Here is a 13,632-nt window from a genome sequence, read left to right on the forward strand (position 1 = left end):
CGTAAAGAGAATTGTACGTACAATTTCTATTTCTGCGATGCAATAACGGTATTTCTTTGCTCACTTGATGAAATGAATAAATCTAACAGTACTTACGTGGTTGAATTGAATGAAGCCAACGCGATATCATTTCATAGAATATGTCTTGACAAGAAAGTACGTGTCCACGTGAATATTTTGAATTGAAATATTCTTCAGTCTCTAAATTTATTAGTTTTGGCGTAAGTACGCGCTTCGTTGTGTTTGCAAAGAATTTATGTTTTATGTGGGCGACTTATCCGTCCCTGGCTTATTCAGTTGTTTACCTCCGAGGAACTGTTTGTTTATAAGTAATGTCACTTAATAGAGATAATATGAGACAATTAACAGGTCAGCTCTTTTTGTTTCTCGTTTTTGTCTTTCGTTTGCAATAAATACATTGATTTAGAATAATGCAAAAGGTGTTCATAAGTAAGTTAAATAAAGATCAAAGATTTTGTTGATGTTTAATTTATTGAGACTTTTTTTATAAGCAATCTATATTGTTTAGAGATAAAATGGAACAATAGTTGATCCTTTTCATTAATTTTTTGAGTGCAGTGGAAGAGTGAATACTATCTCGAGAGTCTTCCCTTGCATAAATAGAAAAATTTGCTTTCTTCTAAAATCTCACAATTCTCCTTTCCAAGGACGCATCATTGCTGATTCAAAAAATTTCAGTGCTACAATCTATTTTGATTTGCATACGTTGTGCTTCATTTAAATAAATTATGATAACGGGAAATTATCAAGCGACATGAATGTTGAAATATTGTTGATTTTGTTGCCATAGAAGAAAGAGAAATGGAATTAATTGAATCATTCGTTTTTTTTTTTTTTTTTTTCTTTTTTATTCAGGAAAATATTGACAGTTTGCATGAAATGATTGATTGACAACGCAGAACAAAGAAATTTTTGCATCCATCCGTTTGAGACAATGACAGTTTTTCTCTTTCTTTTTTGTATTTCTTCTTTCTTTAGATGTTGTTTACGTAAATTTTAAAATTAGGTGAGATTTTTTCTTTAATTTTCACTCTTTTTTAGTGTTAAACAATAGGGAAAACTTTTGAAATATGCGAAATTGAATGATTTAATTTGTTTGTTATGTTATGATAAGGTTGCAAATCATAACTTTTTAGCTATAATAATGAGAATTCATATGGCGGAAAATTAATTACGACAAAGGCACTTCTTATATCAAAACAATAAACAAATTGTTATTATGTCTTTTGCTCAAAATAATCATAGTTACATAGCGCCATTTCTTGTGATTAGAACTTCTTTTTTTTTTCGATTTTGAAATGTCAAAAAAATTTATCTTTATTGATATTTTTAGACACTTCCTTTTTTTAGTTCTTTACCTTTTGATTTTCAAAGTTTTTCCTGTTATTTCATTGTATTTCATCCTCCAAAACTTAGAATAGAAATTATGCTGATTTTACCAATGATAATGTCATGGACATCCATTTTTTGTTGTATTTTCAATACACTTTCTTCTCAACTTTTGTAGTTTTTTTAAATTCAAAATTTCAGATTTGGAATTTCAATTCATTTAACATAATACACAATGCAGCAGTTTAAAATTTTTCATTTTTGCGTCAACCCTTTTCGTCTTTTTTTAAAATAAATTCTCTTAATTTATGCATTTTATATATATATGTTCAATTTAATTTGTATGCATCTCAAATTGAATACTTATCATTGTTTTTTTTTTCTGCATTGTATTTTGTAGGTTGAAATTTTTCGAGATATTTAAGTCCTTTTAACTTTTTACTAATTTTGATGTTGTTTTGCAGTGACAAAAATCGAAAAAAAAAGTTTTTATTATCAGAGTTTTTGCACTTGCAACACTTATCTTTCACTAGCTTGTGATAAACGTTCGTTGTAAATAGATTCGTTAAAATTATCATCCAACAGAGGAGGTAAGTGATGAATCCCATTAGAGAAGAAATTTGTGGTAATAAATAAGAGGAAATTTTTTTTTTTTTGTGAAAATTAGTAAACCTAATTTTGAATACTAGAAGTACGGCGAGAAGTAGATCAGATCTAACTTTGCTAATAAAAGAGCATAATTTTTTTATATATCATACGATTTCAATATTCCACTTAACGCCAGATCAGGATTGTGCTGTGAAATTTTTGTTAGAAAGTTTTCTAATATATAAGAGTTACCAGAATATTCTTTTAAAAGTTTTATGTAGCACAATTCAACTCTTTTATATTCTTTGTTAGCATAATAAATATTCCCTAGCCCAATTAAAACATTTTTATGACAAGCAATCTTGCAGCGACTTGATTAAAAAGAGAAATGATCCTTAAAATACAAGCAAGTATAGATCCAAGTATTACACTGTTGAGGTTACATATTGGTATCATTCCAGCATGTAACCTGAGCTATACGTAACACAATATAAATTTATAAATGCTACTCCACCCATCTCATATAATAATAAAGATCTTATTAATAATGGAGTCAAATATAAATTTCGCTATGCTGACTGCTGTTTTATAGCATATATATAGTTAGTATACTCATTTTATAATATGATATGTTCATGATTTTATATTCTGGTAGCTTTTCCATCTACCCCAAATTAGTTATGCAATTTGTAATCTTAACGCTGTAATACTTGGATCTGTATTTGCTTGTATATTAATTTGTGTCGTGATTTCATCAGAATTTTTTTTTTTTTAAATAATTTTAGGTCTTTATTAATATAAAGTTAATATTAGCACATTAGCATGATTGCCTATTATTAAAATCTAAGCAATTTACTTCATAACAAAATTTACATAAAGGACAAATGTTTAAAAGAACTGTCCGAATTTGTAGATTCAATTGCAATTGAAGAAGTGGTATCACTTGATTTTGCAAAAGCTATTTTAGCTCATGCAAAATGCTCTCCTAATGAAGCAGAAGAGATAGCTGCTGTACCGAATATCTTCAATGGTCATGATTAACCTATAGAAGATAGTGTTGGAGTAATTGGTAATGATGTGATAGATGTGGCAGGTTGTACAGTAAGCACAGATATAATATAAACTACATACATTACAACAAACACGCATTACAATTTCATAAACTAAGAAATAATGCATTAACCACAATAAGGGTTTTTGCACTAGTACAAAAACTCCTGTTTTACTCTGTTTACTTTTATCGTACTAGTTGACAACTAACAATTAATGTCTGAATCAGTTGACAAATTAAACACTTGATAAGCATAATTTGGAACTTCCTGTGTGATCATGGGATGGCTCTCAATCCTGATGCAGTTATAATCATAAACTTGTACCTTTTTTTCATCTCTTCTATATATCTATTACCGGTATATCCTATTGCATCTTGCAACCCACCAATTAATTGATGGATTACTCTTGAAGCTGGACCTTTAAATGGCACACTTCCTTTCACTTCTTGTAGAACTAATTTGAGTTTTGAGTCTTTATCTTGAAACAGCGGCTAACAGAACCTTGTTTCATTACACTATAGACCCCATTCCTCTCGATAATCTTTATATGCTCAACCCTTATACATGATAATCACACTGGACTTTCATCAGTACCAGTAAAAATTGAATCGATCATCACAGAATCAGCACCAGCTGCAATAGCTTTTGCAATACTTTGAATTGTAGAAAATTGTGGCACACCCACACCTGTGACTAATTTGGTTGTGCAAATTGATCTAGGTTCTATTCTAATCTTCATTGCATCAACACCTGCATCAACATTAATTACGTCAATCTCTTCTCTGTCCATAGTTTCACATCTTTCTATACCATCCTTTTTACCAGTACCAACTGCAGCGGCAACTCTGAGCCGCCCTTAAGTATCATTACATGATTTAGGGTATCTATTGTATTTCTTAATATCTTTAACTGTGATCAAATCTATAGAGTAGGAGTTTTCATCTATGACCAAAGCTTTTCTATTCTATTCTCATGCAATAGTTTCATTGCTGAAGCGCTCCCGTATTGTAACTAACTTCTCTTTTGTCATTACCTCGGGGACTTTTATACTTTTTTCTGATTTTTTTAACCATCAATAAACCTTATATCTCTGTTACTTAAAACTTTGACTAACTTGCATTGATCAATCACAGGAATACCAGAAGCTTTTTCAATAATGAAATTGCTTCTGCAACTGTTTTATCAGGGGAACAACACAGTCTGAAGTAAAAGAGTCAATAGTCAATTGCTTAAATAATCCATTGACTTTTTTTGCTTTCTTTTTGTACTTATGTATGAGAGACAAACTGCTTTGGTCAGTGTGGCTCAGTCGGTAGAGCATCAGCTTGTGGTACTGAGTGCGGCTAGTTCGGCTCTGCTCACTCTCTCCAGGAAGATCGTTCCCTGCCTTATGATGAGTACTAAATTAGTGTGCAATTACACAGCCAGCAAAGGCTCCTTGAATAATCCGAGTGGGTGTGGCTCAGTTGGTAGGGCATCAGCTTGTGGCATTGAGTGCGGCTAGCTCGGCTCTGCTCGCTGCCCTCACTTAAAATCTCCTCTGCATTATTATGAGTCTTTAATCAGCCAGCAAAAACTCACTCCCCAAACCATCTAAGTGGGTATGTGCGCCTAGTTCGGTTCTGGTCGCTCTCCCAAATGAAATCTCCCTTGCAAAATGATGAGTAGTCCTAAACACAGCAAAAACTCTCTAAATCATCTGAAGTAAAAATTCCAATGAACGATTGTCAGACATGTTATGCTCTACCTACTACTGTCTTCATCAGATGCACCTCAACTTCTTGACTAAATTTAACGAAGTTGGTAAGGAATATAGCATTATCGTCAATAAACGCACAGGGCAGTTTATATACCTATTGCCTCTTTATTTAAAAGAAGCTTTTTTTGCCATCTTCATCTTCTATACCAAGCTTTTAGTTATTTTGTATATTTAATGCTCAGAAGTAAAATCTATTACTCCTTTAGAATCTAATTCTTCTTTTTGCTTTCGGATAACTGATAGAATATTAAATCTTCAGTAAAGTCAGGAGCAGACGATACACCAATTAGTGCTGCAATTCTTTCTGAAAGTTGGAGAGTAGTGAGCAACATCAGACACCGTCTCATGCTTGAACCTATAATTATTTGCTTGCCGTTACGAGTTACTCTAACACAATTTTTTTGCCAATCACTCATCGTGTAATCAGTATAATCAGCACCTGACTAACCAATAACCATGACCAAAGTAATCAAATAACACAAATGCTATATGAGTTTCTTGACAAAATTTTTAAATAGCAGCTGTTCTAATTCCGTTCATATTGAATGAAAATCCACCAAAAAAGACTATGGAAGCTTTTTTTTTTCCTTTGTAGCTCGCAATGTGCGCTATGTACTTACTGTTTTCATCAAGCAAAGTAATGCTGTAATCCATGTTATTTTGGTATAGCAACCTGACTATCGTTTACTTGACACTCAAGTAACTGATTAGATCTGCAATTTCCTGCGGATTGAAAATATCTGCAAATGTCATATGCATGCCTTTTATATAGGCTTTTGAACTCTTTAAGAAGGCAAATAATTCTTCATATCTCTCTCCACTTTTGATTCTTTTCAAGCATTGCTTTTGAGTAATAATCTACCACTGCTATTTCCCACCAAGTTGCAAATACACCAAGAAGAATAGCAGCATTTGTGGTTGCAGCAAGACAAACTCATAGCAACACTTGCTGATGACATAGAGATCATCAGTACTGCTGCTGCTGCTGCTGCTCCTGCTGCTGCTGCTGCTGCTGCTCCTGCTGCTGCTGCTGCTGCTGCTGCTCCTGCTGCTGCTGCTGCTGCTGCTGCTGCTGCTGCTGCTGCTGCTGCTGCTGCTGCTGCTGCTGCTGCTGCTGCTATTACTTAAGTCTTTCCTTCCCTTTTTTTCGTTAATGTCATTGCGATAGCAGCAATCATATAGCTACAAGCGCTAGCAAAGCTGGAACCCACAATTCTACCTATTACTAAAAGTGACAGAGCTATAAAATTGAACCCTAACCCTACAATAGCTTAACCCTATTACATTGCCCACTACTACAACTACCTTTGCACCCCACTGAAATTCATAAAATTGATTGATCTATTTACTCATTAAGACCATAGTTATAATTTCTATACCTTTACATAAAGAGAAAACACTTAAATACCGTTGATGGACTAAGAGAATTCATTAGAGAAGTTATAGATTCAACCAATACTGAAGGCGAATACCTATCTAGGCCGGTCTGATTCCACTTTTGAATGAAGACGACATAAGAAAAGTTGTTGACATCCAGTTGAGGATTTCTGACTGGTTTTAATGGAAGTTCAAGTGTTAACAATTAGATGAAATATCAAACGATTGACTATTATGATTGCAGTGCTAAATGCTCGTTGCAAAATGTCTCTGCATAAAAAAGAAATGTATCTGAATATTGTATGAGGAATGAAAATACAAGAACCATCGGTTGATCTCTCTTTTATTTCAAGCATAGTAAGTTTATCGCTGTCAACTTCTTCAATAATATGCACGTGAAATTGCACTTTTAAGAGAATTTAGGTAAAATTAGACATATCTCCTATGTTAATCTAAGGCTAAAGAAGCAAGAAAAATAGGATTTAAAAAAGCAATTATGCCTCAAAATGACAATTACTCTTCTCACGATATCGAAATAATTAAGCTTGGCCACATAAAAGAATTAAAGGAGATCTTTAATCACAGCTAAATAGCGCTTTAGAAAATTCTTTGCTAGTGAAAATGCCTCTAATTAGCTATAAGCATTTTGAGCGGTATTCGCATCAAGAACCAAAATAACACCATGAGGAGCAGTGCCATCCAATTTCTTTATCGTTTTGTATATCTTTGATAAGTCCTCCATAACATTAACATTACTTTGAAGCCTACCTGCTCTATCAGTCAATCAGAACAACATCTATGCTATCTATAATAGCTTGACTTACAGCTCTATACGCCACACTTGCAGAATCATTACCGTACTCTCAAGTAACAGTAAAGCAATCAGAACGTCCTGTCCACATGTTTAACTATTCACTAGCAGCAGCCCTAGACGTGTCATACGTAACGAGCATGACGGATTTTCCCATATTCTTATATTTATACGCAAGCGTTACCTATAGCTGTGATTTTACCTACCATTATTATATGTGGTTTTTTGTCTAAAATTAGTGGTTGCACAACATGGTTTAATATAGCTTCTACTTCGTTCATTAGCTGCTGTGTGATAATAATATTATGTTCAACTTCTTTATCAAATTTGATGCTTGCGAACCTATCAATAATCAACTTGCAAGTTTTATGACCACTATTCATGCTAATAAACAATGTCAGAAAAAGTACTTTTCACTCCACCACTGAAGCGAGAAGTTTTTAATAAGCCTGTAAAGGTTACTAGACAAACTCAAGGGAATACTCGTTTTAAAATTACAATATAAAGAATGAATTGCACTACAAGTGTAAAGTTAAATAAGTGTAAAGTTAAATACAACGTTTCACATGCATTTTTAAAGTAAAATGCATTTAATTTCTAATCTAAATATGTTATAATATAGAATGATGATTTACAGCTTGATCTTATGAGTTATAATGAGAAGATTTTGGACCACTATGAATAACTAATTAACTAATTACATGAATGACTAATTAACTAATTACATGAATAACTAATTACTATAACATAGCAGCGGCAGCAGCAGCACCCCATTGGTACTCCAGCATTGCCAGTTGCAGCGCCTATAGCTAAAAAAATTCATATAAACATTTGGCTGAGGGAAAATGTACTGCACCCACTCATTCATCTTTGCAATAACCAATTACTGTCATCAAAATAAACGTGTCACATTCATTCATATTGGTAAAATAAAAGACGACAACTTTTTTGACGCTTTTAGCTTATTTTGCATGCATGCAGTCTATGGTTGTAAGCAGTGTTGCAATGAATGATTTAGAAAAAAATGCAAGCTTTAATGCTGGCATGACTCACTTTAGTGTTTGAATTGATGATATGTCCTTACAGCACCACATACTATTTAGCGGTAAGATTTAGCGGTAAGAACAGCGGTAAGATTAGAAACGCCTGCATGAAATTTGCAGACATTATCAAGCAAAATACAACAAAAGACTATAAAATTTGCTGCCATCTTTAAATTCATGCAAAAAACACGTAATAAAAGACCATACAACAGGTGGAATAAACTTTAATGACCACTGAGCAATTATAAGTAGTGTGTCAAAAAGTACAGAGAATATCTAGTGTAATTTATCTTGTTTTCCTTTTCATTTCCATTTTATTAATTTTTTTACAATTGAAATTGCTCATTCAAATAATATTGTGAGAAAAAATTTTACCGCAAAACAAAAATCATCATTGCTCGAATATATTAGCAAAATGCCGGATAAATTTAAAATATTTGTACTTTTTTAATGAAAACTCGATTTTAATTCATGTTTTATCTCGAAATCAAAAATAGTTGAAAACGACGCACAAACACAACATTGAAAGGCTGAAAGCTTAAATAATTAAAACAAACTTAATAAATTTAAAATTTAATTATTACTTTTTATGAAAATTATACAATTTGTAAGAATTTTTGTATATTGACTAGGAAATAAATTATAGTATTATCAAATTGCAAAAACTATTAAAAAATATCAATTCATTAAAAACAAAAGATATTTTCAATTTAACTGAATAATTTGCATGCATTGTATAGGTACTGGTCACATACATTGTGGTCATTTGATCAGCATAAATAAATAATAATTAAGTTTTGGAAAATACTTGGGTAACGAAATTAATAAAATCTTTAATTAGTCACTGTTTTAATTCATTTTTGCAATTAAAATTAATTTTTATTCCAAATTTAAATATTGGTTTTTATGAGAATCCTATAATTTGTTAAAGCTTTTGTATATTAAACTATGAAATAAATCCCAGTGTTGTCAAATTTCATTTTAATCAAGTATAAAAACTATTTAAAAAAATCAATTCATTAAAAAAACAGGAAATTGGAACCTAATTGAATATTTTACACACACAGCGTGGGAACTGGTCACATATATTGTTGTCATTTAACGTCATAAATAATAAAATAAACTTTAATAATTAAGTTTTGAAAAATATTCGATTAGCGAAATTGATAAAATTTTTGATCTGTAATAGATTTAATTCATTTTTACAATTAAATTTAATTTTTATTTCAAATTTAAATATTAATTTTAATGAAAATCCTACAATCTGTAAGAATTTTTGTATATTAAACTAGAAAATAAATCCTAGTATTGTCAATTTTCATTTTAATTAAGTGTAAAAACTATTAAAACATATCAATTCATTAAAAAAATAGCAAATTAGAAAAAAAATTAAAAATAAAAAAATGAATATTTTATATACATAGTGCAGGAACTGGTCGCATACATTGTAATCATTTGACATGTAAATAATAAAATAAACTTTAATATTTAATTTTTAAACAATATTTCAGTAGCGAAATTAAAAGTTTAATTAATCATAGTTTTAATTCATTTTTATGATTAAAATTAATTTTATTTCAAATTTAAATATTAATTTTAATGAAAATCTTACAATCAGTAAGAATTTTTGTATATTAGAGGAGAAAAAAAGTTGTAGTACAAATTTCATTTTAATTAAGTGTTAAAACTTTTAAGAAATAGTAATTCATTAAAAAAAAATTATTTTCAACTTAATTAATTATTTTATATGCATTGTATAAGAATTGGTCATTGGGGTGTGTTCATTTGACAGCTTACAATAATAAAATAAACTTTAATAAATAAGTTTTGAGCAATATTTCAGCAGCGAAATTAATAAAATTTTTAATTGATCATAGTTTTAATTCATTTTTGCGAATTAAATTAATTTTTATTTCAAAATTAAATATTGTTTTTATGAAAATTATACAATTTGTAAAAGTTTTTGCATTTTAAACAAGGAAAAAAGTTCTAATATTATCAAATTTTATTTTAATTAAGTGTTAAAACTATTTAAAAATATCAATTCATTAAAAACAATAGATATTTTCAACTTAATTAATTGTTTTATATGCACTGTACGGGAACTGGTCATATGCAGTGTGGTTATTTGACAACTTAAATAATAAAATAAACTTTAGGCTTAGGCTTAGGCTTAAGGTAAACTTAGGCTTAGGGTTAGGGTGAACTTAGGCTTAGGCTTAAGCTTTTTTTCAAATTTAAAAATTGATTTTTGTGAAAAACTAATAATTTGTAAGAGTTTTTGTATATTAGACTAGGAATTAAATTTAGTGTTATCAAATTTCATTTTAATTAAGTGTAAAAACTATTAGAAAATATCATTTCATTAAAAAAAATGGTAAATTAGAATTTAGTTGAATATTTTATATATATAGTGTGGAACTGGTCACATGCATAGTGATTATTTGGCATCATAAATAATGAGATAAACTTTACTAATCAAGTTTTAAACAAACTTTCAGTAGCAATATTAATAAATTTCTTGTATTAATTAAAACAGATTTTAGCATGTTTAAAAATTTTCTCAGCATTAATTCAACAAAAACTCTTAGAATTTATGGAATTTTCTTAATGAATCATATCTAAATTTTTAATTAAAATCAATTTTATAGTCAAAAATCAATTGAAATCATTACTAATTGCAAATATTACTAATTTTTACATTGTAAAGTTAGAATGGTTCGAATCATTCAATGATGTCGCCGATGATGACAAGAATAATTTAGATTATACTGAAGAATAGTTAATATGGTGGCTGTTTAGATGCTTAGTATTTTTCTTCAGGTGTTTATAATTCCTGTCTTTTTTTGAACTTTTCTGAACTTTTTCGAACTTTTTTTTGAATTATGAACTTTTCTGAATATCTTTGCTAATCTGTCACCAATCTCTTTGTCGATTTTAGCAAATGATGCTTCTTGGAGAGGTAAAATACTGAATTGATGTTAGTTTAATTGCGCGTGTTGTAATAATGATATTTGCTTTGTGTTGGGAACTGATTTAGAATTTCTGTCATTTTAAGCTGATTCAATCCAGAAAGTTTTGCATTTTCGATAAAGTGGGATGCTATAGCTGGAAATAACAATAAAGGCGACATCGTCCACAAAAAGCAATTTTCGAAAATTACATTTAAAATTTTAATGTGAGTTTTCAGTTGCCTAAGACTGAATAAGTTTTCATCGGTTGCGATATTGAGTGTAAGTTGTATTTCCTTAATTGAAGTCTGTTGTGATCATTTGCAAGCATAATGATGAAGTGATGCGAGAATATATTGTGATTGTCGGGAAGAGAGCTTATCGCCAAATCTGACTGATCTCGATGAGGATCATATAGGGATGATCTCGATGAGGATCATGTGGAGATGATCACGATGATGGATCATGTAAGATAATTTTATGTTGCTATAAGCCATTTGATGATGTGAAATGCTTCGATCAGGTCGATGAGGTCAACGAATGTCACATAGAGTCTTTGTTTCGTTCGGTGTATTTTTCTTGTAATCGTTTGAGAACAAATCTTTTTTATAGTAAATACTAGTCTATCCTGGAATATTTTCACAAAAATTTTTCAGGTACAAATAGAGCAAATATGTCGAATAGTCGGTTCTTTCTTCCTTCATATTCAGAATAAGGATGATTCACTTTGTTCCCAAATAGTTCACAATAAATTCGTAGAATTTAGTATATTGTATTTTGTGTCCATTCTTTCAGACTTCAAATGAAATTCCATCAATACCAAATTTCATCTTCTGCATAGTCTTTCAATTCATCCAGTTCAGTTTTTACTAATTGTTAAGTGATGTATTCAACTTTTGCAGTATTTAATCGAAGATGGGCATTAAAGAAACATTGAAGTGTTCCGATTATTGGCTTAAAATGAAGGATTTATTCAGTTAAGCAGAAAACAACTTCAGAAGCTGAAAGGAACACATACATGCCACTTTCAGAATTTCATAAACTTTTGTGGTTGTTCGTAACTGATTGAATTTTTTATTATTTGTTGACCTACCACTTGTTTCTATTTAGTGTTGATGGAAGATGTAAAAGAGATAAAGAGATTACAAATGATCTATTGGAAAATGAATAAGCCTGAAATCGATTTACTTTTTAATCATGAAACTAATTCCTTAAGGGTAAAATTCTGTTTCCGGTTTGTCCGACCAGAAGAGCATACTTTGTGGTTACCTTTTGATGCAACGAATTCACTGTGAACAGCAATGTCATCATGTAGTGATGAACAATAGGAGTAGAAGGACATTCGCGACAACCATTATTTGCAGTACGAGCGCAGTTTCATGTTTCAACCTAAAACAATCAGTTTGGAAACATTTTTGGGTGCAACTATATGCTTTTTCCTTTGTTTTGGTTTGACCGTAATAAGAAAAAAACCGGTTAACCACGGTTAACTGGATCGAACGTGAAGATAAACCTGATAAGGCTGTTTTTTTTTTCGAAGTTCATCTCTTAGATCAAGCAAACTTGGAGGATGGCAGTAAAATCCTCGGATCGTAGATTTTCTTGGACGGATAGTATCATTTGCCCAGTTTTGAAGTCAGAGTTGATAGACTGAATTCTTCTAGGTTGGTTGCCCGAAAGCTAATAATGCCATCCTACCCATTCACAAATTTGATTTAAACCTTCAAATTGAAATCTTTCTATTCTAAGAAATCCTATCGGAAGTATATGCCATTGCCAGCATAGTTTGCAACTTCAACGGGGGCACATAAGGGCACGCAAGCTCTTTTCCCCATAACAAGGGCTGTCCTTAACGAATTGCTATGAAACGCTTAGAATAATGCTAGCATTTAGTATGCAACTGATCGGTTCTGTATCAAATGTCATTCCCTTTTTTTTTCAACTAAATTAATTAAATTGTTGTAGTTTTTATTATATTATATGTAATAATAAATTAATTATATGTATAATAATAAAAAGTTTAATTTAATTAAATTGTTGTAGTTTATATTATATAATTTAAATGTATGAATATCAAATTACCATTTCTCCTACAAAATTTTTCATTCAGTTATGTTTGTTATGCAAGTGTAACTTTTTGACAAATATTTAATTTTAGCTTTAAAATTTTTCTTTTCTCGAAAAAGAGAATCAAAAAGATTATTATTGTTATTATTATCATTATTATTTATTATTATTGTTGATTATTATTATTATTATTATTATTAATTATTTGTCCAATGATGGCATATTAAAGAGAGTAAATGTGATAGAGAAATGAAAGCGAAAAAGAGTATTTTGTTGAGATCATTAAATCGTTTACAAATAAAAAGGATGAAAAATGCAAACCATATGGACTGCAAGCAATCGTCAAATTTTTATCAAAACTAAACAAACTTTCTTTTTTATGCCCGTGAAAAAAAAAAGCGATCGGACCAAAAAAAAAAAAAAAAAAGAATTAAAAAACTGAAACATGAAAGTTTATTAATTTAAACATTCATTGTTTATATTTATATAAATATAATTCAAGAACAAAATTGATAAGAAAATTTTGAGAAGTAGAATAAATGTTTGATAATGAAATATAAATATATATATATATGTTTCTTTCTCACATGGATTTTTTTTATTGTTATTGGAATTTTAAGCATTAGGAAAAAAG

The 13,632-nt window shown here is 30.1% G+C and overlaps 2 protein-coding genes and 1 non-coding gene across 4 annotated transcripts; 2 read left to right on the forward strand and 1 right to left on the reverse strand.

Moving 5' to 3' along the window:
• Window positions 1–3,561: 3,561 nt before the first annotated feature.
• On the reverse strand, window positions 3,562–7,320 carry Bm17461 (Uncharacterized protein; the record flags this gene model as incomplete). Of its 2 annotated transcripts, XM_043078061.1 has the most annotated exons (3): window positions 3,562–3,845; window positions 5,684–5,863; window positions 7,122–7,320. In XM_043078061.1, the coding sequence occupies 3 exons, from the start codon at window positions 7,318–7,320 to the stop codon at window positions 3,562–3,564; spliced, it is 663 nt and encodes a 220-aa protein (XP_042933995.1). The 2 variants fall into 2 exon arrangements, with proteins under 2 accessions (XP_042933995.1, XP_042933996.1); XM_043078062.1 differs by lacking the exons at window positions 5,684–5,863; window positions 7,122–7,320 and adding an exon at window positions 4,024–4,063.
• On the forward strand, window positions 4,261–5,877 carry Bm17462 (Uncharacterized protein; the record flags this gene model as incomplete). The annotated part of the gene is made up of 2 exons (XM_043078063.1): window positions 4,261–4,320; window positions 5,674–5,877. 2 exons carry the CDS (start codon window positions 4,261–4,263, stop codon window positions 5,875–5,877), a joined length of 264 nt encoding a protein of 87 aa, XP_042933997.1.
• Window positions 5,651–5,850, forward strand: Bm15700. The gene has a single exon (XR_006228026.1). It is a non-coding gene; the product is annotated as an Unclassified non-coding RNA Bm15700 (non-coding RNA).
• Window positions 7,321–13,632: the final 6,312 nt, after the last annotated feature.

This window comes from Brugia malayi (genome assembly GCF_000002995.4).
Source record: "Brugia malayi strain FR3 genome assembly, contig: Bm_v4_Chr2_contig_001, whole genome shotgun sequence".
NCBI classification, from domain to species: domain Eukaryota; kingdom Metazoa; phylum Nematoda; class Chromadorea; order Rhabditida; family Onchocercidae; genus Brugia; species Brugia malayi.